Source organism: Quercus robur, chromosome 9 (genome assembly GCF_932294415.1).
Source record: "Quercus robur chromosome 9, dhQueRobu3.1, whole genome shotgun sequence".
Classification (NCBI taxonomy): domain Eukaryota; kingdom Viridiplantae; phylum Streptophyta; class Magnoliopsida; order Fagales; family Fagaceae; genus Quercus; species Quercus robur.
The window spans coordinates 44285459-44311726 of record NC_065542.1 but is presented as its reverse complement, the minus strand read 5'-3'; the positions used below and the strand labels follow the sequence as shown (position 1 = coordinate 44311726).

General features: G+C 37.8%; 1 protein-coding gene across 1 annotated transcript; it reads right to left on the bottom strand.

Moving 5' to 3' along the window:
- Window positions 1-94: 94 nt before the first annotated feature.
- LOC126698592 (glutamate receptor 2.9-like) lies at window positions 95-23842 on the bottom strand. Its single transcript, XM_050395931.1, has 5 exons — window positions 23562-23842; window positions 4605-5935; window positions 2242-2554; window positions 1241-1647; window positions 95-1110 (listed from the first exon to the last, which is right to left on the bottom strand). The coding sequence occupies exons 1-5, from the start codon at window positions 23830-23832 to the stop codon at window positions 484-486; spliced, it is 2949 nt and encodes a 982-aa protein (XP_050251888.1). The 5' UTR covers window positions 23833-23842; the 3' UTR covers window positions 95-483.
- Between the last annotated feature and the right edge of the window lie 2426 nt (window positions 23843-26268).

Genomic DNA, 26268 nt, shown 5'->3' with positions numbered 1-26268 from the left:
TGATACCTCAACTTGCCATGTATGATGTATCATGTATGTTGATTGATCCAATGAAATCATGACATATGTTGTTTACAATTCCACATCAAATAAATAGCGTAAATCACTTTAAAGAAATAAAATAAATTCTTTAAAATTCAAAATCGCATAAATCATAAACAAATTAAATTAAAGAAAACTATTTTTTTTTTTATCTTCAACATTTACTGGGTATCCAAACAAAGAAGACTTTCTCAACATCAAATCCAACCCAGCAACAATCAAAATTATCCTCACCTTCCTATCCAAGTTAAGAACTATAGACTAGAGTTGTTCTTAGGACAGAATAAGAGAAACCCATAAACAACAAATTCTTCTAACTGTAACTAGACCCATGAAACATAAGTTTCTTAACTAAAAATTGTGTTTACGTAATTTTCATAATAAACTTAACAAAACGTATGAACAAACTTGAGCTAATTTAGGAAACTTAATGAAAGTATATTAACAGTTTTCAAGGGCTCTTTCTGGGGTTTTTGGACTCTCTTGATTTGGGTGGTCACTTAACTCAATAGCTAGTGCTAATTGAAATGCTTGACCATTTGGATCGGGATCACCAGATTCTCTAGTAGGCATTCCGGATTCTTCTGAGAAAGAAAAGTGGGAGTTCGTGTGGACTAAAAATCTTGATGAATTTTGTGGGCAGTTAGTGTTTGTTGAGGCATCAGTTGTTCCAATAACGTGATCACTGTCTTTGCCATTTCGAGGTGCACTATTCCTAAAAGCATGCGAGCTGAGGTCTCTTCTGTCAAAGATTCTTAAGGTATGATAAATTCTTCTCCATATTGAGCTTTCTGAATTAAAGCGAATCAAGATTTGTTGTCTCTCCTTGTAAAGGAACATAGAAACAGATATGATGAGAGCAGACAAGGAAGCAATCCCCGCAATGAGGAACAGGCCAGAAAAGCTTGCAAAACTGAGGCTACCAGAAGAATCTTGGGTGTTAGAATCTGGACAATTGGTTTGTTCCCCTAGCCATTTTTTTTCAATCTCTTTCATCTTCTCTCCTTCAGTTACATTTAAGATTGCTCTTGAAACATCAGATACTAGAGGGGAACCTATTGGAAAGACCTATGACACATTAAAATAAAAGAAAACTACATGAGCAACTACACACATAAACAAACAAACGCACACATGAGAGAGAGAGAGAGAGAGAGAGAGAGAGAGAGAGAGAGAGAGAGAGAGAGAGAGAGCTTACAAAGCCAAACCCATCAGTTTTATATATCGATCCAACCATAGTATATTTGGAGCAATATTTTCGTTGAAAAAGCTTCATGCAAGGGGTGTTACCAAAAGCAGCAGCTATACCACCATTTGCACTTCCTTTTGATAAAAGTTCATCACATTCTTCCATAGATTTATATTCCTTCAGCTTATTTTCATCAAAATTCATTTCTTTTAGGATTCCCGAAACAAAAGAAGCTTCATGGTAGCCAACATATGCCCCACTCTTAATAAGTTGGTTGACATCAGTAACAGTTGGTTGAAGCTGTTGAACTGTTAAGAGTGATGCCAAACTCGCTGTGTAACTTTGAGTGAGAATGAGCACCACAAAAACCCATATGATCATCACAAACCTAGCAAAGTTGCTTACCAATGCCTCCCCTACAAATTATATTCAAATGGGTTTTGGAAAAGAACATAATTGCATCATATATATGAAAAGTTAATATGAGATTGAGATATTATCCAAGTATACCATTAGTCTATGGGAAATGTTAACACTATTATCGCTTTATTATAAAAATCTTACAAACTAACATGACATTGAATGTGATTACTATCTCTTCAATAACATAATAAATAAATATTTGAATCGCTTTTGTGATTAATGACATATCAATTTGTAATATTTATATGGTAACATTTATACTATCACTATCATCCCTATTAGTTTGACTTGTTTTTATGCATGATAAAAGAGAATTTAAGGAATCTTAGGCAGTAATATTATAGTTTCAGACAATTTTTTGGCATTGTAGATAGGCATGCAGGATGGACAAATAGTTTACTACTTGATTGTTTTTGAAGTATGGATATTCCTTACTTTCTGGTTTCTATGAAAGAAGTTTCTAAAGCTGTAATTAGCCTACAAGAGGTGAATATATGTAGTTGATGCATTTTGCATGGTCCTTGTCCCAAGTATTTGAACTATTCATTAGTATTATAATAAATTTGAAAATGGTGAAGGGAACTCACTTTGCGCAAAAACCATGGTTGAGAAGGAGTACCACAAGCTTGTTCCAATCTCATGCAATGGAGGCCCGCGGAATTCATCATTTACTCGATGTTCAAGAACCCAAACTACAAAGCCAATGAAGACAAAGAAACAGCCACTTGTCATCCAAAGGTCCCAAGTTAAAGGCTTCAAGAACACCCATGCATTTTTCCTATTGTTGTCATTGATTGGCACTACCATTGTTACCCCAGATTCCGTGTATGGCAATGTGAAGTCGACATAGTTAGACCTGTTTGCAATAATAGTTGTATCTCCTACCACAGCATCAAAATTCTGTCAAAGTAAAATATTTATATCCGTCAATCTCAGTACTAATTAAGCACCATTGTTTAGATATAGTAGGGAATAAACATGATTTCTAGATATATTGGACATATCTTTCTAGAAATGTACTTAGTATTATTCATGTATGAAATTAATTATATTCATGTATAGCATTAGGAGTTATACATGTAACAAATAATTGTTTATACCTATGTAATCTTCTCACTTGTTGTAAGAAAAAAAAATATTGTGTTCTTAAGTGTTTCTAAAACATTTGGAGTAGTCAAGTGTTTCTCATATCCCCTCTACGTACTTGTGTGTGCCTTCAAATTCCAATAAATTGGTATCAGAGCACCATATTTCTGGAAAATATAGCAATGAATGGGATGCACTTTTGGCAATTTAATACTCGGATCATAAGATGTTTGGTAGATAGTTGAGAAAGGATATATGGAGCCTGGAAATTAATGAAGCCACTTTGAATCCAACTCAGAAGGATTAACAAGCCGTTACTCATTTATCCATTACTAGATGATGCCATATATGAGAAATTGGCAAATGCAATAAGTGTGGGAGATTCTCCAAACCTCTCACAAAGACATCAATAAAGTGAAAAAGACTCACCTTCTAACACAAATAGGAGAGTTTGAAGCTCTTCACATGAAGGAGCCTGAGTCAGTTTCGAACTATTTCACAAGAGTCTTGGTACGTAGTTACAAATCAAATGAGGAGAAATAATGAAGATGTCTGAGGTGTTTGTATCATTGAGAGGATTCTTACTCTTTGAAGCTAAAATTTGAACATGGTGTCGTGGCCATTGAAAAGTGAAAGAACTTGGACAATTTCGTTTGATGAACTCATGAGGTCATTGCAATCCCGTGAAGAACGGTTAACTAGAAGTACGTTCGAGAGGAGCTATTGAGAAAATTTTGTTAGTTTTCTCTAACTGACAAAAGGACATGCTCGACATCAAAGTCCAATAGTTCAAAGGGATCGTGATCTTGGTCGTGGTTTGTTGGGAAATTTCTGAATAACAATGGAAAGATGAAACAAGTAAATAAAGAACAAGACCTGGTACAAACAGTCGTTTTCCTTACTCAATATGTGTCCCCACACCTGTTGCTAATGAGTTACTACAAATTTGTTCTCAAAATACAACCAAGTCTAACACTTTTGAAAAAGACCCACACTATTTTTATTGTTTCTAAGATAAATATGTGAAGTTTTTGTGTAAAATAAAAAATAAATATTATTAAAAAATTAGAAACAATTTCCCGTCATTAGAAACATTTACATATCAATTATTACAACTTTTGGCTAAAAAACTGCGAAAAACCGCAATTTTTTCTGCATAATTTTGCCTCACACACTTCGCTCCTTCCAAGTGTCAAGCGAACTATGAAAATTTCAAGTCAGAGGGCACATAGAGTTTGCCTTTTGATTTTGCCTTTCTCTTGTGAGGCGAATTTTCGCCTCTCTCTTCTATGGTACAAAAAATTTCATATCTCTCGGCAAATTTTCTACTTGTTTCTTTCACTCTACCTCACCTATAGAGGTAGTCACACTTTTCCACATGCACAAAACAAGATTAGAAAGCAAAATCTAAATGAATACATACATATATATATATATATATATAAAATAAAGGTTCTCCTTGAATGTTTGGGCAATCAGTCTATTAGTGACAAATTCACCCACAGAATAAAATGAAATGAATTTCTATCATCATCAGTCCTTTTTTTGGCTAATTTCTTCTTGAATAGCATGAGTATTTTCATTGTAGGAAATGGTTTAGCTCAAAACATATTTGAAGCCTTGAACTCCAACTTCCAATAAGTTACTTGTGTTCTTTCACGTGCAATGCACATAACATCACTTGATTGATTGGGTTAAGTGAGTCATGTGTATTGCACATGATAAGGATTTAATGTCCTCTTCCTATTAGTGGTTGAAGCACAAGGCTCTAAATATGTTTAGAGCCAAACTTTGTCTTTTGTGGTATGTATGTACTTATATTAGATATAGTTCAAAATGTAGTAAGATGTAGTTTGTTACTAACCCCAAGATATACTTGATAGACCATATCATTATATGTACCAGCGCTGTCCCCATTAGGCTTTGCAAAGGGAATGAACTCGTAGCTAACAGCATATGGCAGTGTTTCCATTGCAGCTTTGAAGATGTCTATGCTATAACCTGTGACATGTTTTGTGTTAGTGCTAGGATCATGTGTCACCTTAACAAATTCAGTACAAGCATCCTTCACAGGAACTCCTATTCTCAACTTCTTCCCGTTTGGTGGAATTTCCCAACCTTTTGGGACACACCTTGAATCACCCGGCCATATAATGGGTCCTACATTTTCCTTGGAAGTAGAATACATGCTTTCGTTGGTAGAATTCAATTTCCTTATGAGTCCATTTTCTGGAGTCCAAAATGCAATCACTCTTTCTCCATTACCATTCACATTAATTATCTGAAAATTCGATGATTGTTGTTGCCCATTATGGAGACTAAACTCTCCAGCAAGGCCATTAAATCTTGTGCTCAATAATGCTTTGCTAAGTTTGGGACCATTTAGAGAGATTGCAAGATCAGTTGAGTTACTTGAAGTAGTTGTCTTTTCAAAGCCAAAATTTGTAGTCCAAGCCTTCTCAATTGCCCTTGCTAATGCTGAAGCAGCATCATATGCCCATAGACCTATAACATCTAATTCAACATTCAAAATGGTTGGGTTGTCTTGATGGAATTTCCTTTTCCATCGAATTGTAAAATTTTCAAGCTCAGATGTTTCTAAAATATCAGTCTTTACACCCAATACCCCTTGCATTGAGTCACGGAGTACTAAAGATTTTATCAGGTGAATGGAATTGGTGATAGCACTGGTCATGATCCAAACATAGCCTTCACTCATCATTCCTATCTCTTTTGCATTGGTGAAAAGCTGAGAACCAAGATTGGGTGGCATGTGCACTATGAAGACTCTAGTTTGCATTGTTTTCAACTTACAAAGTTCTTGTTCAATTTGTTCATCTGTGGCCATTGGAGGAATGACACTTCGATAGGAGATATGAGCATCAACATCTTGCAAGGCATCAATCAAGAAAGGTATTATACTTTGCCCATAGTCATTATCTATATAGATTGGCACAACTTCTCTCCAGCCGAAGGCTCGGATAATTGCACTTATAGCTTTTAGTTGAGATGAGTCATTTTGAGCGACTCTGAAAAAATATGGACTGCGAAGGGAAGTAAGAGAAGGACTTGTTGCTGAGAATGATATAATGGGCACTTGGGCTTTCTTCCCAAGATCAATGACGAAGTTGGCTTCCATAGAATTTTGTGGCCCAATAATGGCTTCCACTTCCACAGTTTTAATCAGGTCTAGGGCTGTAACTCAAAAACAAAGAGAAATCCAATCAAAATCTAAGTGATTAGGAAATTAAATTCAAAGATAAAATTTGGTAACTATCCATTATACTTAACTAACTTATAACACGGTGCATATGCATAGTGCGTTTTAAAATATGCAATTAGATGTATTTTATAATTCTTACATAAGCTAAACATAGTGATTATTATATTTTGCTAACTCCTAATTCCTAAAAAAGCCTTGTAAGAATATTCTTAGTAGAAAGTACAAATTGTTCATGCTTATGTATTTTAATTGAGAAAAAATATATTATTTTACTTCTTAACTTAATTTTTGTTATTGTGATGCAATAAATTTATTTCATGCATTCATTTTTTAAATAAGAAATGAAAAATTAACTTCTAAAACATAATATAATTTTTAATTGAAATTTATATTTGAACTAGTAATAAGTTTTTGTAAGAAAATTTAGGTTTTAAATAAATTGGACGTAATTTCAAATGGAATCTAAATAGAATGAGTTAGAAATATTTTTAGATTAAGTAATTTTAGATGGACTTAAAATAATTTTATGTAGGTTAGAAGTATCATACATTCAAAATTGTATAAATAAGATGAAATGACAGTTAGCACAAATTGAAACCCATTTAAAAAATAGGGACATTTGGCCTCAAATTACTTGTCTATAGTACCATCGATATCTCAGATTTGATATAACATAACTTTAGCTTTAGCTATATGGTAGTAGTTTATTTGTATTAGTAAGTCTAATGAACCAAGCCATGCTTGCAAAGCAATTTTGGAGAATAAGCCATAACCCTTAGTCCCTTCTTGCCAAAACTTTCAAAGCCAAATATTTTCGTAGGTGCTCTATACATAATTGTTCACCTAAACCTCACCACTCCTAGTTTGGAGGAATATCATCAAACAGGATAACCCAAAACTTAGGGAAGGCAGATGGTGGATTGGAAAAGGGTCGGATATTCCTCTTAACCACCCTGATTGGTTTCCATGTCATTCACAGAACCTGCAAAACCCAAGCCTAACCACAGGCACTGCAGCTGATCTAATTGATCATGGTTCTGGTGCTTGGAAATCTGACTTGGTTAGAGCTATTTATCCTTTCCCTCAATGCCCTAAAATTATGAGAATTCCCATCTCTAAGACAGGTGCAGTTGCGGATAGACTTCTGTGGAAACATTCTAGCTCAGGGGATTTTAAAGTCAAGAATGCCTACAATTTGCTGCTTAAGGAGTCTGCTCACCCTCCCCCCAATTTAACACAGGCCAAACCAATTCCCTTCTGAGGTGTGGAATCTCATATGGAAGGTGAAAGTCCTCCAAAAAATTGGCAATTTTGTGTGGAAACTTAATGCATGACGGCCTCCCTACCTTCCTTACCTTAAGAAATAGAGGAATCCCAACTACCAGTACTTGTCCTCTGTGTAATGCAGAGGATGAATCTGCTTCCCATTTGTTCCTCTATTGCACCTTTGCTAGAGCCTGCTGGCATGGTTCTCCTTTAGCTGTCCACACATCTGAGTTAAGCAGTACATTGGTTCAAGTCTGGGTTGGTAACATCTTGATCAGATATAAGCAGATGAATAAAGATATGATGGACTATCTTCAATCCATCTTCACCTACCTTTGGACTATGTGGAATCACAGAAACCTTGTGGTTCATGAAGGCAAGACACCCAATCCTATGGAAGTAATACTAACTGCTCAAACTTGTGACAAGAATCAACATTAGGCAGCTTGTGAATCACTGTTCAGCAAATCAAAGAATTGGAGGGCCTTGGGATTTAATCATCAAAATTTCTGTAGCTAGGAGAAAAAATCAAAAAGGAGTGCCTATGCTTTTGAAGCCACTAACCTTCAAGGAATGACCATGTTCACGGGGTGTACTAGTAGTGCAGCAGCAACAGGTTTTGATGCAGCTCAGGAAGCTCTTGTGGAGGCAGCTATTCGAGCTAGGAGTCTTGGGTTTAACAAGATTTTGGTTTTGAGTAGCAGTAGAAGAATAGTCCAAGTCTACAATATGTAATGTGTACCTAGTTGGCAAGAAAAGTCTATGGTTGCCGATGTCCTAGCCCTACAGCAGCATGGTCTTGTTTTTAAAGTTCTTTTTGTTTCCAGGACTATTCTTAGTAACGTTTACTCTTTAGCTGACTTGGCAACTAGAGTGCCTATCCATCACAGCTGGGTGCACCCAGCAATTTTGCAAACTCAAGTTCTAATGCTTCCTTTGATTGGTATCCAAAAAAAAAAAAAAGTATTTTGTCTTTTGTCTTCTTTTTTTTTTTTTTTTTTTTTTTTGGTTTCTGGACTATTATAGTTTGGCTTTTGTTGTTGTATTATTTGGTTTTCTTTTATTATGTCTATCTTATGACTTTGATCTGTGTTATGTTTTAGAGTCAGTTTTATAAACTATGGTTTTGATCATTATATTTTAATTCTTGATGGAGACGTTGGAAAAATAAAAAATGAGAGTTCAATTTTTTCCTTTTAGATTTTATTCTTGATTATATTCTTAATTTAAGTTTAAATTTTCCCTATATTATGACTTATGTTTTTTAATTATAGTTTTAGAAAGATTTCATTCTTGAATTATCTAACTCAATTCAAATTCAAAATAATACTCTTTCTATCAAATGATAAGGGTCTTTTTTTAATTTTTTTTAAAAATAAAGATTTGTCTAGTTGTCTAAATAAAAAATTTTAAATTAAAATTTCTGTGGGGTGTAGAAATTTGATGAAGTGGTGTTGCCACGTGTCATACCTAAACCCGAGGAGGCCAATGCCGTTCCAAGGAGATCACACCCTCGGACGATAAGGCCCCGTCAATGGCATGTTGCTAGAGGAGGTCCTACCATTGAGAAAGAGCTACGGAAAGGGGGTTAGCCCGGACATGACTGAGGGGATGGTGGTTGCCTCCACATTTAATGCATCCTATGAAATCTCTTGGCTGCATTTATGTGGAGAAGACCCTTGAACAATATTGCCCTGGCTGCCGTAACTCACAAGGGGTTTGGGAAGGTGTTTGATGGGACAAGCACTCAAGTAGTGGCCTAGACGATTAACAAATGAAGGGCCAAGATCATCTAAAGGGAGCTATATAACGTAAGAGACCCTCCAGGGAGAGAGGACCAAAACATCTGTAGAGAAAACACTGTAGCAACAAGAACTGAAATTGTACTCAAGTTTAAGAGTGATATATATATATATATATATAAGGACCACTCTCCTCGGATTTAGCCAAGGAAGGTTTTCTTAGTACAAAACTTGTTTTCCTTTATTTTCTTGCTATATTTGATTCACTGTGCGTGTTGTTTAATCCATTGAAGTCTAAATTTTTAGCCCACTCTCTACAAATTCATTGTATTGGGCTCTATGGGCCTTAACCCATTCATCTTTTGGGTTTAGGAACCAAAGCCAAGCCCTACAATTGGCATCGTCTATGGGGAAGGCTTGAGCTTTAGTGAGTTCAACATCCAATCATGGTAGGATTAGGGCAAGAACAGGAGGAGTCTATTGGTTCCCAACGTCAAGATCAGTTCCTCAACCTTGAGCGGAGGAGGGACCATGAGGTTAGTGTGCACACCACGCATACTAGCAAGAGTCAGTCTTAAGGCAGGAGTCACATCTCTCACTAGAAGAATACCAAAAGCTTGCAATTGGAGATTAACCGTCTTCGTAGGAGGCTACGCCACGAGCAATGAAGAAGGACTCCCTCGGATTTTGAACCTTCTTCCGATGATGAGGGAGATGGTAGCTACAGGCCTAGGTCCAGGACTCCTCCCAATGAGTCTTTTTCGTACGATGAAGACCATCATTACAAACGGAGGAGTAAAAGTCCACCTCGCAAAGGTCTGGGCAATGATGCTATGAGCAAGGCTCTTAACCGAATCTCTAAATCATTGTTTACACATAGGATTGAAAGAAAAAAGCTTCCCTGGCGTTTTACTCAGCCAACATTCACCATGTACAATGGAAGAACGGATCCTGTGAAGCATGTGAGCCACTTCAACCAGAGAATGGTTGTACATTCTAAAAGCGAGGACCTAATGTGCAAGGTGTTTCCATCCAGTTTGGGGCCTGTAGTGATGAGGTGGTTTGACGGCTTGAAAAAAGGCTTTATCAACTCCTTAGCTTACTCGACCTTTGGACCTCGTTTTGTGACTTGCAATAGGGTTCCTCGGCCTTTAGACTCTTTGTTGTCCATGGCAATGCGGAAGGGGAAGACCTTGAAAACGTACTCTGATAGGTACTGGGAGATGTTCAATGAGATAGATGGAGATTTTGATGACGTAGCTATAAGAACTTTCAAGGTCGGCTTGCCTGCCGAGCACGACCTGAGAAAATCTTTAACCAGGAAACCAATCAGGAGTGTGCATCGACTCATGAACCGCATTGACTAGTATAAGCAGGTCGAGGAGGACCAGCAATAGGGAAAGGGGAAAGTTAAGGTGGTCCCTCAGGATAGAAGGGATTTCAAGTCGGATAGGTACAATAACAACCAACCTCGGAGAGATTTTGCGGGGCATTCAGGATCTACTACTACTCAAGTAGTCAATACAGTGTTTCGAGAGCTAGTACACCAAATCCTAGAGAAAATTAAGCATGAGTCATACTTTCAATGGCCAAATAAGATAGGAGGAGACCCCACGAAGTGCAACCAAAGTCTCCACTGCCAATACCACCAGGAGCGGGGGCACACTACTGAAGATTACAGGACGTTATCGAGTCACTTAAAATAGTTAGTCAAAATTGGAAAGTTGAAGCAATTCATGTATCAGCCTAGTAGGTAAGGTGGTCAAGCGAGGTCGAGAGCTCAGAGAGACGCTTCTACAAGACCACCTTTGGATACAATTCATGTCATTCTTGCTGCTCTAGGAAGGACTAGTTCTCGACCATCCAGGGTGCTGTCTATAGCTCAGCCATCTATCGAAGACTCGCCCCCTGATTCGAAGAGGAGTAAAGTGGGGGTCCAACCAGCTTTAAGCTTTTCCGATGAGGACAAAGTTGGGACCTTGCAGCCACATGATAATGCTCTGGTGGTTACCCTTAGAATAGGTGGGTATGATGTGAAGAGAGTGTTGATAGATCAGGGCAATAGCATAGAGCCCTGACCTATTTAAGGGACTGAAGCTGAGGTCCAAAGACCTAAACTGCTATGATTCCCCTTTAATAGGGTTTGATGGGAAGGTTATCTTTCCAAAAGGCTAAATTCGACTATTCGTTTAGATAAGGATAGGGGTCGTGGAGGTGAACTTCATCATGGTAGATGCATCTCCCTTACACGGCTATTATGGCAAGGCCTTGGCTTCACGCCATGGGGGTCATGCCTTCCACCTTGCACTTGAAAGTGAAGTATCTGTCTGTGAATTGGGTTGAGGACCTAGTGAGGAGCCAATCCATGGCCAGACAATACATGGTAGCCGCAATTAGACATCAAACCGGGGATGAGTCCTCAGCTTCTATAAGGACGAACTTTATAGCAATCCAAGGTGCCAGTGCTATCCATGGAAGTGGAGGAAGAAGGGTTGAAATGCGAGCAATTGGAAAGAGTTGTCATTGGCGATGATGAGGAGAAATTCTTTCAGTTCGGAGTTCAGATGCCTCCTTGGGAGAAGGAAGAGCTGATAGATTTCCTTTGAAAAAACATCGATGTATTTGCATGGAGCGCCTACGAAACCCTTGGGGTAGATCCGGACTTCATTTTTCATCATTTAAACGTCAATCCATCTGTCGTCCCCAAAAGGCAACCACCTCGGTGCTCATCTAAGGAACATTCTGATGCTGTCAAGGATGAAGTACTTAAACTTAAGTGGGCTGGGGACATAAATGAGGTGCTTTTCCTAGAGTGGTTGGCCAACACAGTAGTGGTGAAGACGAAAAGTGGAAAATGGCGGGTGTGTGTGGTCTTCACAGATTTAAATAAGGTTTTTCCAAAGGATCCTTTTCCCTTACCTCAGATAGTTTAGCTGGTGGATGCGACTGCGGGACACCCTTGGATGAGCTTCTTGGACGCTTTCCAAGGATATCATCAGATACCGTTAGCTCTGAATGATCAGGAGAAGACTTCTTTCGTTACGCCCACAGGGAATTATCATTACAAAGTGATGTCCTTTGGGCTGAAGATTGCGAGGTCTATTTATCAGAGAATGATGACCAGAATGTTCGAACCACAACTAGGCAAAAATACTGAGGTCTACATAGACGATATGGTGGTAAAGAGTAAGGTGGAGTCTGAGCACATAAATGATCTCACAAATATTTTCGAGACACTGAGGAGACACAAATTGCACCTCAATGCTGCTAAGTGTTCTTTTGGAGTAGGCTTTGGCAAGTTTCTGGGTTATATGGTTACCCATCACGGAATTGAAGTTGACCCAGATCAGATTAGAGCAATCAATGACTTGCAGCCTCCTCGAAATCCCAAAGAGGTCCAGAAGTTGACAAGAATGACTGTCACTTTGAATCGATTCATTTCTTGGTCAATGGACAGGTATAGGCCCTTCTTCCAGTTGTTGCATAAGTGGAAGGGATTCAAATGGACGGAGGAGTGTTCCTCGGCCTTCCAGCAATTGAAGGAATATCTTTCTCAACCACCTATTTTGTCCAAACCTGAGGAGGATAAGGTTTTGTTCACTTACATTGCTGTAGCCCACATGCGGTGAGTCTGGTACTGGTGCGGGATGATAATGGGGTGCAGAGACCAGTTTATTATGTGAGCAAATCATTATATGAGGTAGAGGTTTGCTACTTACCACTAGAGAGGGTCATCTTGGCAGTAGTGCATGCTATGCGAAAGCTCCCACATTACTTCCAGGCTTATATTGTTGTGGTTCTAACCCAACTCCCTTTCCGATCACTGCTTTGGAAAGTTGATTACACAAGGAGGGTTGCAAAATGGGCAACGATCCTAGGAGCCTTCGATATTAAATACATGCCTCGCACTTCTATAAAGGGTCAGGTCCTTGCCAATTTAGTAGCTGAGTTCGTTGAGCCTTCATTTAAAGAAAACGATGAAAGACCGAGTATGGATAGAAAATCAGTTGTGATGGTCTCCTTGTAGGAGCCTCTATCTTGGAAGGTGTACGTTGATGGCGTAGCAAACCAAAGGGGATCAGGAGTGGGGCTGGTTATAGTATCTCCTGAAAGGATCATCATTGAGAAATCCTTAAGACTGGGCTTCTCGGCCACGAACAATGAGGCTGAGTACGAGGCTTTGCTGGTAGTAATGACTATGGTTTAGAAAATGGAAGGAAGAGCAGTGGAGATGTTTTCAAATTCGAGGTTGGTTGTAGGCCAAGTAAAGGAAGAATTGGAAGCCAAAGATGTGAGAATGCAAGAGTATCTGAACCAGGCTAGGCACTTGCAATCAGGATTTGACTATTTTTCCTTACACCAAATTCCTAGAAGTAGAAATACACATGCTGATTCCCTTGCCACTCTTGCAACCTCCTCGACGCAGAGTTTACCTCGGGTCATCTTGGTCGAGAATCTATGCAACCTTATCGAGATGGAAAGGAAGAAGGTCCTGATTCATCAACTTAGGGTGGGACCTGGTTAGATGGATCCTATTGTCCTATTCCTTAAGGATGACATCTTGCCCGAGGAGAAAGGGGAGGCTGACAAAGTGTGAAGAAAGGCTCCTCAATTTTGGCTGTCCGATGACCGAAAGCTGTACAAGCGCTCTTTTTCAGGGCGATATTTGTTGTGCATCCATCCTGAAGCAGTGCTCCTAGAAGAATTGCATGAAGGGATTTGTAGGAGCCATATAGGAGGCGAATCCTTGTCTCATCGAGCCCTTACTTAGGGATATTGGTGGGCCAATATGCAAAGAGAAGTATAAGAGTACATGAAGAAGTGTTACCAATGTTAGAGATTCGCTTCCAACATTCACCAGCCAGGGGGCATTCTTAATCCTCTATCTAGTCCCTAGCCTTTTGCTCAGTGGGGCTTGGACATTTTAGGGCCTTTCCCCAAAGTAGCAGGAAATAAGCAATGGCTTTTGGTCGGCATTGATTACTTTACTGAGTGGATTGAAGCTGAGTTGCTGGCGAACATTAGGGACGTGGATGCCAAAAGGTTTGTGTGGAAGAACATTGTCACTGGGTTTGGGATTCCTCACACCCTCATCTTAAACAACAAACTTCAATTTGATAGCAAAGCTTTCAGAAGATACTGTTATGAATTAGTATTATAAATAGATATTCCACTCCAGCTTATCCCTAGGAGAACGGGCAAGCCAAGGCTATCAATAAGGTCATAGTGAATGGACTTAAAAAGAGATTGGATGATGCAAAGGCCAAATGGGTGGATAAGCTTCTACATGTCCTCTGGACATATCAGGTTACCCCTCGTAGGTCGACGGGGGAGACACCCTTTTCAATGACTTACGGGGCCGAGGCTGTGACTCCTCTAGAGACTGGATTCCCAACGCTGAGGACTAGCTTATTCGCTCCAGACAACAACGACCACCTACTAGAAAAGAGCCTAGATCTAGTCGAGGAGCGGAGAGAAAGTGCCATAGTTCAATTAGCATACTATCAGCAGAAGCTCAAACAGGGGTATGATTCAAGTGTAAAGTTAAGGCCATTGGCCCCTGGGGACTTGGTACTAAGAAAGGTTGTGGATACTGCAAAAAACCCAGCATGGGGGAAGTTAGGGCCCAATTGGGAAGGGTCATACACCTTGGTGACAAGCATAGGTGTGTACTTCCTAGAAGATTTGGACGAAAAAGTTGTACCGCGACCTTGGAATGTAAATAACCTGCGAAGGTACTATTATTAGTGAAAGGTAACTCTGCCATGTTTCCATTTATGACATTATGTGTTGCATCAATTACCTGTATGAATATTAAATGAAACCTTGGTTATGTCTGGCTCCTCGGACCACATATCTCGGGTAAATTAATATTCTTGATTACCTGTAGGAATATTAAATAGAACCTTGGACATGTCTGGCTCCTCAGATCACATACCTTGGGTAAATTAATATTCCTAGTTACTTAAAGTGGATATTAAACAAAATCTTAGTCATGCCTGGCTCCTCGAACCACATACCTTGGGTAAATTAAAACTTCCCATTATTTCTCTCAGTATTAAACAGAATCTTGGTTATGCCTGGGCCCCTTGAACCACATACCTTGGTTAAATTAATACTTCCCATTATTTCTCTAAGTATTAAACAGAAATTTGGTCATACCTTGCTCCTTGGACCACATACCTTAGGTAAATTAATACTTCCCATAATTTCTCTAAGTATTAAACAAAATCTTGGTCATGTCTGGCCCTTTGGACCATATACCTTGGGTAAATTAATACTTCCCATTATTTATTTAAATGTTAAACAGAACCTTGGTTATGACTGGTTCCTCAAACCACATGCCTTGGGTAAATTAATACTCTCCATTATTTGTTTAAGTGTTAAACAGAACATTGGTCATGCCTGACTCCTCGGACCACATACCTTGGGTAAATTAACACTTGTACTTATACAAGCCCCCTATGGAATGAAGTGCTAAGTGAAATTATAAGTATAAGGGCCTTCCTGGATTATGTACCTTGAATAGGCATGAGCTTCATTATCATTTGAGGTTAAGGAGTAAATCCAAAAGTACCCTTCATCCTTTGAACTATTTACCTGGGGTACACAGAGTTTGTTTCTTAAAGTTGAGTTACTAGGTGCCAAATGCCCTGAATAAGGTAAAGCTGTCCAACCACACTGCTAATCACATGAAAGACAATAGTTGGACTGTTAATTGCATGACTAACTATTAACTTAAGGGGTCAGAATATATCTTAGTCAAGGTGATGGTCATCCTTTTCACTATTTACACGGGTTTAATTCATTTGACTTAGCAAAAATTCATTACTATTAGCTTTTGTTAAAGTATGGGTATTCACCCTTAGAAGCAACATTAATCTAAAGCCTCAGCAAGGAGCAAAAAAATAACTACAGCCAACCAAAGACAAATATTGCAAGAAAAACAAAGTCCCACAAAAGCAAAAGTCTATGTCTTTTCATTGATTAAGAAAGGAGTTACATCTCAAACATGGAAAACTGCCATAACAAAGGAAAATTATATACAAAGAAAAGGAAAAAATAACAATAAGTAAAAGGAAAAGATCCTAAAGCTATGCCTTGGTTGGAGAAGGGTCATCTTTGCTTCCCGGCTGGGAGACAGGAGGATTGGTGGCCTTGGGATCAACTTCCTTGGATTGGGGATTAGGCTCCTTTACCTTGGGAACAACATTCTTGGCCTTGGGAGCGGCATCCTTGAGCTTGAGGGTAGCTTCTGGACCCTTGACCTCTGGCAAGGGCTTGACCTCCTTGTCCTTACCCTTGTCCTCTGGCCAAGAACCACCCTGGCCAACCCTTTTACCTTTAGCCACCTCAGCCCCCTAGCCTTGGTCACTAGCCTTGTCAGGTCCTTTGGAGACCTCAGTAGGAGGAAGAGAGGCCTAGGTGATGAAGGGCTGCTCAGAGGAGGTTGGTGTAAGGGCAGCGAGAGGAGGGACTGCAGTTGGAACTTCATAGATGTCTGTAAGGTAATAAATGTTCTCAGCCTTCCTTCACTCGGAAGCAGCAAGGACACCTGCCAGGTTGAGCGCCTCTGCCCACACTTCTTGGTAATAGTCCCTACAGGCCTCCGCCAACTCCTCTGCCAAATGGACCTCGGTTTCCTGCACCCCACGGTCATAGGATGCCTACTCCGAAGCCCTTGCAGCTTCCTTGGCCGTCCGAGCAACCTACTTGGCCTTCTCTAAATCTGCCTTCAGCTCCAAGACCTGCTGTCTGGCATTGGCCAACTCTATTTCAGCATAGTGAAGCCTTTTGTGCTACTCCTCAGCTTGGTCCTAAGAATTCTTCAGGCCAGCCTCAGTGCTCTTCGCTCCCTTTCCTCAATTGTCAACTTCGCCATGAGCTCCTTTTTCTTTTGTTCAGCGACGCCTAGGGCCTTGTTGGTCTAGCACGGGGGTTGGCCTCGACCCTAATCTCATTTTGGAATACCCTCACCCATTCCTCGACTGTAAACACCTCTTGGATGGCCTGCACAAAAACGACAGATGAGTATGTTATTAAATAAGAGAAAAATGACCTGACATGATATTAGTAAGGCATGCCGAGGAACTTACCAAGGCCAGATCCCTCTTCAAGGACAGAAAGAGGTCTGGTTGCCTCATATTCTTCAACGCAGCCATGTCCTTTGGTAGAAGGAGAGGCTTTAAGGCCTCAGCCAGGTAGTGGGCGTGCCCTTTCTGGAACTCCCTGATGGTGGAGTTCCATGGAATGGCTGCCTCGCCTAGCTCCAGCCGAGGGCCCCATGCAGGATTTTAGAGGCCCACGTCAGTAGAGTGCTCGGCCTCCTTACTTTCAACTGAGGAGGCCCTCCCCTGGCCCTTGGCCATCTTCTGCTACTTGGGCTCCTTTTGGGGGACCACCTCCCCTTTCTCGGCCACCTCCTTCTCCTTCCTTTTCTTCTTCAGATTGGCAATGACAAATGGGTTTACCATGGGAGGAGGAGGGGGAGGGGAGAGCAGGAAGAGGCTGGGACCCTAAGGTGTCCTTGGGCGCCGGCCCCTTATTCTTTTCCACAAGGGGCCCCTTATTCCTTTCCGCAAGGAGCTCTTTCGGCCTTTCTTCCTATTCAGGGCCATTTCTTCTTCCTCCTCGAAGCTGTCGTCCACTCGGGCAATTATGAACTTGGGGGAACGAAGGATGGGGGGCCTATTAAGCTCGCCCTCCGAATCAGAGACCTGAATCACAGGCTCTTCTTGCTCCTTTCCCTCTTCCTCGAGACGAAACTGGCCTATCTCCACCTCAAGTGACAAACGCGAAGAAGCTATCTCTTCTTTCGGAACTGCCACTTCGAGGGGAGCGCGATTGGAGGGCAACTCAACGGGCACAATGTCTTCTCGGGCCAAGAATCCAAGCACCGAGACATCAATTCGTGCTAACCAGAGGTCACCCGCTTTGATCGCGTTGCCCACGTCCTAAAATTTTTCAGACAAAGGCTTGAAGTCGAGGATGAGATAAACGGCTCGTAGCTGTCTGTCCTCGCTCACGAACACCTCGGACCTCAGCACCTTGTTAAGATCAGAGACGTTGACAAAGTTCAAGTTGGGAGCCACGTGTCTCTTATCTGCAAAAACTGCTGAGAAGCAAAATCACGATTAGAAAGACGAACCCCCAGTCAGAAGAAAACAAAAGTGTAAAGGAACCAGAAAAAGAAAAAGAAAAAGAAAATGAAAAGAGGGCGGACCACAGAGCTGAGCCCTGTGTCAAAGGACCCAAACCTAGGGCACCCCACCTGGTTCCCCCTCTTGGGTTGGGTAGTGAAGATTGTCATGCCATTCACCGGAGGCGATTAGGTACTCGTCTTTCATGCATTTGTTGGATTTGGGGAGACACGAAACGAGCCTAACGACAAAAGACCTAGACATAAGGTAATACCCCAAACCTGCGAGCAGATGGCACTCGTACATCCAGACGACGTCGTGCTAGGTGAGCTTCAACCTCATTTGTTCATTGAGAGCATCTACACTACCTAAGACCCTAAACAAGTTAGGCGCACATTGGTGGGGGCACAGCCTATGGGTGATTAGATAGTCCCTAGTCACGCTACCTATGGGAAACCTTATTCCCCCTTCTACGAAGGCTATCATGAGAATGACAACCTCCCCTTCCCTTCTGTGGGTAAACCACTCGCCTGGAGAGTAGTATCGTAGGGAAACGCCCCGGGGAATGTGGTACAAGGCCCTAAACCCTTCCATACATGCGAGGGTGTCAACTAAATGAGTGAACCTACCCATCAAAGCAGACTAGAGAGAAGTGAAGGAGGTATTTGTGAAGAAGAAACAAAAAGTAGAAGGCCGAGGAGTAAAGACAAGGGTCACTTTTGAAGCTTCTTGAAAGTTTGAGGTTTGTGAAGTCTTAAAAGATGGAGGATTTGAGAAGCCTTGAGAGTGCAAAGATTTTGAAAGTGGGGGAAATAAATCCCTCAGGCGCCTTATACAGGAGGCGCAATTGAGTGGGAGTTATCCTGCCTAAAATTTGAGGAGAGATGCCAGCCGTAGGATCTCCATCTCACTGCAGGACATGGGGAACAAAGCGTCGTCTGGAGCATTTAATGAAGACGTTGCAGACTTCGAAGCACTAGAACGGTTACGAGGCACATGAAGTGACGTTCTCACGTGTGGAATTCAATGAAGCGTGTGGAATTAATTGTCTAGGGTCAAAACCCCACTTTCCTCCTCCGATGAGAGAGAAAAAACCAGACTTTTGAGGGGCTATTGTGGAGTGTAGAAATTTGACGAAGTGGTGTTGCCACGTGTCATACCTAAAGCTGAGGAGGCCAATGCCATTCCGAGGAGATCACACCCTCAGACAGTAAGGCCCTGTCAATGGCATGTTGCCAAAGGAGGTCCTACCATTGAGAAGGAGCTATGGAAAGGGGATTAGCCCTGACATGACTGAGGAAATGGTGGCTGCCTCCACATTTAATACATCCTACACTGTTCAAGGGTCTTCTCCACATTTAATGCATCGAAACATTTATAGAGAAAACACTATAGCAACAAGAACTGAAATTGTACCCAGGTTTAAGAGTGATATATATAAGGACCACTCTCCTCGAATTTAGCCGAGGAAGGTTTTCTTAGTACAATACTTGTTTTCCTTTACTTTCTTGCTATCTTTGATTCACTGTGCGTGTTGTTTGATCCATTGAAATCTAGCTTTTAAGACCACTCTCTATAAATTCATTGTATTGGACTCCTTGGGCTTTAACCCATTCATCTTTTGGGCTTAGGAACCAAAGCCAGTCCCTACAATTTCAATATGCTATAGAATTCTTATATTTAAAAAAGAAATAGTTCTTATTAAAAGTGGTGCCACATTTTAATATGTAATAAGTGATAAATACTTGCACCAAAATTAATAAATTAATTTAATATAATTGGATTTTCTCTCAACTTTAGAGAAATTCTAGAGAGACAACATTATTTTTTATAATAATTTCACAAGAAGTCCTATGTGGAAATTATTATTGAGAAGGAAAAGGTTCTATCAGTGGTGGGTCCAAACAATGGTGGGTCCAAGAATGTTTTTCAGATGCATTATTAAGAAATTTAATTTTTTTAAAAAATTAATAAAAAAAGACTTCAATATATCAAGTTATCAAAAAAAAAAAAGAATCAAATACATGAAGTCTTACAATTTCTTTCTACTAGCTTTCATATTTTGAAATCATTACATATATAATAGTTTGTTATCAGTTTGCATTATCTATTGTCAATGTGGGTGGCTGTGACCATTTTATTTTGTTAAGTTTGTCTAAAATTTATATTTTTATGCATTCGTTATTGTCTATTTGCTATTTTTTTTATAAAGCTATTTTAAATTAAATGACAAAACTCAACATACTTGCACTGTATTAACTACACTCATCAATACATAGATAATACACTAAGGGCACGTTTGGTAGACTGTAATGGTAATTACATAGGAATAGGAATAGGTGTTACAAGGAATACAAGATGTTGTAATGTAATACTTATTACTATTCATTTGTTTGGTGATAGCAGAATAATAGAACCCCGAAGACAACGGAATGAAAGCATTTTAAATCAAACTTAAAATATATTTTAGGAAATATCTTACTCATATAATTATATTTCCTAAGAAATAATTTTTTTTAAAAAAAAATTTGAAAGAGAACTTAGTTATTTCTTTTTATGATTTTTAATTTTCATAATTGTTATGTGCATGTGGAAAGTTTGTTTATTTGGAAATATATTAATTTTACGAATTAATGCACTCACTAAGAAATAGTTATTACAACCCTTTTAAAAATGAATAGTTATTCCTCATTTTAAAGAATAGCAATTCATAAAGAATGATTATTCCTTGTAATAAAAACATAACTAAACTACTAAATAGCTAAATCATAAAAATAACTATTATATTACCGTGTCTATTACAATCTACCAAATGTTTGAACAATGACTAAATTTTCTATTACAGTCTAAGTGTTTATTTAACCAATCAAATGTTTGAACAATGACTAAGTTTACTATTCTTTTTCTTTAATCACTAACTATTTAACAAAAAGTTATTATAACATGATAACAATGGACACACATGTAACAAACACTTTATATTTCCTAATTATTAAATTATATAAAGTTATATTATATTTATACTATACATGCACATATTCACACACATCACAATTCACAAAAATAATGTTATAATGAAAATAAACAAATTATAACACACACATTCAACATCAGACACTCTCACATGCACACGCAAGCGCGTGCACCTTCACACACATATATCTATATATAATAATAATAATAAACGAAATGTTTAACTTTTTATTAACATCTTCTAATTACACCACGTGGCTACACAAATTTATACCACGTTTACATTTAAAAATTTCAAGGAATTGTGTATTTTCATTTTTGGTTGCATACAATGCAGTATCAAAGTGACAATTGGTAACTTCTACGGCATAGATGAAGAATAAGGTGAGAGTTTGAGGTGGGGGGAGAGAAATAGTTGTTGTTCTGAAGCCATTGAATGGCTTTATGGGCTTGAATTCAGTATCACTTTTGAAATTTTTCTTCTTCCCATGCTTCATGACTCTATGTACAATTGTCCAGTTTCTTTTAAGAATTTCAATTCCCATTCATAGTCTTCGAAATTTTTTAGGTAATATATTCTTCAATTTTAATTGCCTATTATTAACTACTTCTTTCCTTTTTTGCATTGTTGTTGTTGTTGTTTTTTTTTTTTTTTTTTTTTTCCTTTGATAAATTCTTAAATTTATCCAATAAATAAGATTAATTAGGAGAAGACAAAAGCGATGCTGCCATTGAAATTGGTATATTTCTTTCTTTTCAAATATTAGTGGTGTCCTAATATGTTATATTAACTACTCAATTGAAAGCTCCCCAAGATGTTATCCCCCTAACAAAGAGTATGTTTGAGCCGTGACGACTCTTCCTTCTTTTGCTATGACGTCATTCTTACCATAAACAAGTTTAAATAATGAGCATGAACATGAAGATAACTCTTAGGAGAAAGTTTTGTTGTGGAGAAATTTGGATAGTGTTAATGTAAGATTAATTTAAGGTAAATGAGAATATTATTGATATGGTCAATATATAAAAGTCATGTATGTATTGTGATTTTCATTTTAGCATATGCACACTTGTTTACTCTAAATGGTAGATTACTATTAGGCCAAAATACACTATTAATTAATAAAGTTTAGCTAGTTAAAGTTTATTTAATGGGTGTTAATTTTCCTTAAGTTTCAAATGAGCACTATCAATTAACCATTTTTTAAAAAATAAGTAAACAAAATGTTCATTTTGGAGAAGAACAATGGTCTCTCTCTCAAACGGGTATGGGTTTAAATTTGGGAAAGTATGAATGTTTTCTAGATTTGGGTTTGAATTTGGAAAAAAGAAATGGGTTTGGGTCTAGATCACATGTGTAATTTTGTTGGGGAAAAAGTTTTTTTTTCCCCCTTTATATTTGGGGTAGTTCACAATTCTCCCTCTTATCTTTGAAACCAACTAATTTCCTCATTTATGTTTGGAAAATGAGCAAATTCCCTCAATCCTATACTTTTATAATTAAATCTAATGGAATCAAAATGATTACAAATGCAATCCAAAAAAATAATAATGCAATTCTCAACTTTTTAAAGGTTTCATTGGATTTAACTGGGAAAAAAAAAAAAAAAAAAAAAAAAAAAAAAAAAAAAAAAAAGGTGTAACAGATTTGGGGTATTTGCCCATTTCCAAAACATAATGGGGGAAAATTGGTTGGTTTCAAAGATAAGGAGGAGAATTGAAAACTATCCCAAACATAAAAGGGGAAAGTTTTTTTTCCCCAATATTTTTTAACAAAAATTTTGCCACATCATTGCTCCATTAGATACATAGGCAAAGAAACTAACAGAAGTTCCTTCTCAAAAAAAAAAAACTAACAGAAATCAATGAAAGTATTAATAGCCCTCATTTTTTAAAATTCAGGGACCATTATTTGAAACTTGAGGGATGAAAATCGCTTACGAAGTAAACTTTAGGAAACAATATGGTATTTTGGCCTAAATTTAATGAATGGTATATGCCTTGAAAATTCTGAGTTTTTAAGTCATGCAAAGTCCTTAACTCATAGCTTAGTGTCTATTTGTCCAACTTATTTTGTTAGTTTTTAGTTTTTAGCAATTATGTATAGTTTTTTAAAACTATAATTTTTTTCACCTTTTCAAAACACAAATATATTTTAACAAATTTTTAACAAAATGCTAAATAAGTTGGTATCAAACGCACACTTAATCAATGATTCGATCACAATAAATTCATTAATCCGCTACTTATTTTATTGAGCTCAAAATCAGATTTTTATAGTATTGTTAATCACTTAATCCGATAATCCCGGCCCATAGCTACAATTTCGAAGGGCTAAGAGGAAAATATTGGAGAGTGAATGATAGAATAAAGAAATAGAAAACGAGACTTATCATCTACCACGAGACTTAACTACAGTCTGGAATGAATTCACAGCAAAGAAGAATAAGGTAGAGAGAGAGAGAGAGAGAGATAACCTGCAGCAACTGCTCCAACAACATCACTTTTGGAGTCCCTTGAGTTAAGAACTACCCTGGTTCTGTAGTGACTATTGGAGGCATAGAAGTCTTCAAGGGACATGTTGATGCAACTGAAACCCATCTTCCCATTCCATGTATCATCGTTAAGAATGACACCCACATTAACTGGGATTGTCGTGTTTTGTGTCTTGGCCAAGAAATTAGTTTCGGAAAGAATAATGAAGAAAAGGAAAAGAGAAAAAGCATTTCTGCTGGTAGGTATCTTCATGAGTATCTTGGTACTTGGAAGCTTTAAGATTCCTTGCAGGATTTGAAGAATAATATATAAGAATAAGATATCTATGCGTTGAAGCTAAAACTTGAAAGTTGAAACCAAATAACTAATAAATTATTATTCTTTACTCTCAGAAAGTGAGGTTCTTTTATTTTTTAAGTTTGTTCTTGTCTTCCCAAGTTACGTGGTGCTGTAGTTTTTCATCAATCAGCTTTGGTTTCAACGTCTTGTTTGCCTTTGAAGGTGCTGTTTACAACTATCAGATATAAAGTATTCTTAATTATCAAATTAAAAAAAACAAAGATTTAAAGTGTTCTTATCGCATGATTTCTGCGTTCCTGTCTAGTCTGTTTGTCTTGGACATCGTTGAGAGGACTGGGAAATTTCGTTGATGAAGGCTTCTTTGGAGATTAGTGTAGAGTGGCTTTGCACTAGACTACCAATTTCATCTCAAAAGTGATTCTCAAAAAATAAAAACAAAAAAACAAAACCTATTGTTTTCTAAAGTTTGTGAAATGGGGGCTTTCACCCATTTGAAATTTAAAAAGGGTTTTTATAGAGTCCATTTGACAACTTTTATAAGTTTACATTACATTAGCAAAGTAAACTTAATGTAAACTTACATAATAGACACACAAAATGTATACAATATTTTAAAATTCAGGTTTAATCTATTTGTTTTTGGACATTATTGAAAGCACTAGAAAATTTTCTTGAAGAAGACATCTTTGGAGATAGTGCAGTGACTTTGCGCTAAACTACCAACTTTGTCTCAAAAGTGATTCTCAAAAACAAAAACAAAAAAACAAAACCTATTGTTCTCTAAAATTTGTGAAATGTGCGCTTTCGTCCATATGAAATTTAAAAAGGGCTTTTATAGAGTCCATTTCACAACTTTTATAAGTTTACATTATATTAGAAATGTAAACTTAAATTATAGACACACAAAATGTATACAATGTTTTAAAATTCAGGTTTAATCTGTTTGTTTTTTGACATTATTGAAAGGACTAGAAAATTTCCTTGTAGAAGACATCTTTGGAGATAGTGTAGTGACTTTGTGCTAAACTACCAACTTTGTCTCAAAAGTGATTCTCAAAAACAAAAACAAAAAAACAAAACCTATTGTTCTCTAAAGTTTGTGAGATGTGCGCTTTCGTCCATTTGAAATTTAAAAAGGGCTTTTATAGAGTCCATTTGAAAATTTTTATTGGTTTACATTATTTTAACAACGTAAACTTACATTGTAGACACACAAAATGTATACAACGTTTCTAAGTTCAGGTATAATCAGTTTGTTTTTGGACGTTATTGAAAGGACTAGAAAATTTCCTTGAAGAAGGCATCTTTGGAGATAGTGTAATGACTTTGCGCTAAACTACCAACTTTGTCTCAAAAGTGATTCTCAAAAACAAAAACAAAAAAACAAAACCTATTGTTCTCTAAAGTTTGTGAAATGTGCGCTTTCGTCGATATGAAATTAAAAAAGGGCTTTTATAGAGTCCATTTGACAACTTTTATAAGTTTACATTATATTAGAAATGTAAACTTACATTATAGACACACAAAATGTATACAATGTTTTAAAATTCAGGTTTAATCTGTTTGTTTTTGGACATTATTGAAAGGACTAGAAAATTTCCTTGTAGAAGACATCTTTGGAGATAGTGTAGTGACTTTGTGCTAAACTACCAACTTTGTCTCAAAAGTGATTCTCAGAAACAAAAACAAAGAAACAAAACCTATTGTTCTCTAAAGTTTGTGAGATGTGCGCTTTCGTCCATTTGAAATTTAAAAAGGGCTTTTATAGAGTCAATTTGAAAATTTTTATTGGTTTACATTATTTTAACAACGTAAACTTACATTGTAGACACACAAAATGTATACAACGTTTCTAAGTTCAGGTATAATCTGTTTGTTTTTGGACGTTATTGAAAGGACTAAAAAATTTCCTTGAAGAAGGCATCTTTGGAGATAGTGTAATGACTTTGCGCTAAACTACCAACTTTGTCTCAAAAGTGATTCTCAAAAACAAAAACAAAAAAACAAAACCTATTGTTCTCTAAAATTTGTGAAATGTGCGCTTTCGTCCATATGAAATTTAAAAAGGGCTTTTATAGAGTCCATTTGACAACTTTTATAAGTTTACATTATATTAGAAATGTAAACTTACATTATAGACACACAAAATGTATACAATGTTTTAAAATTCAGGTTTAATCTGTTTGTTTTTGGACATTATTGAAAGGACTAGAAAATTTCCTTGTAGAAGACATCTTTGGAGATAGTGTAGTGACTTTGTGCTAAACTACCAACTTTGTCTCAAAAGTGATTCTCAAAAACAAAAACAAAACCTATTGTTCTCTAAAGTTTGTGAGATGTGCGCTTTCGTCCATTTGAAATTTAAAAAGGGCTTTTATAGAGTCCATT

Coding starts and splice junctions, on each gene's coding strand:
- LOC126698592 (XM_050395931.1), bottom strand. CDS start 23,832: ATGAAGATACCTACCAGCAGAAATGCTTTTTCTCTTTTCCTTTTCTTC. Junction 1,648..2,241: donor AACCATGGTTTTTGCGCAAA/GTGAGTTCCCTT, acceptor TATAATTTGTAG/GGGAGGCATTGGTAAGCAAC. Junction 1,111..1,240: donor AAACTGATGGGTTTGGCTTT/GTAAGCTCTCTC, acceptor AATGTGTCATAG/GTCTTTCCAATAGGTTCCCC.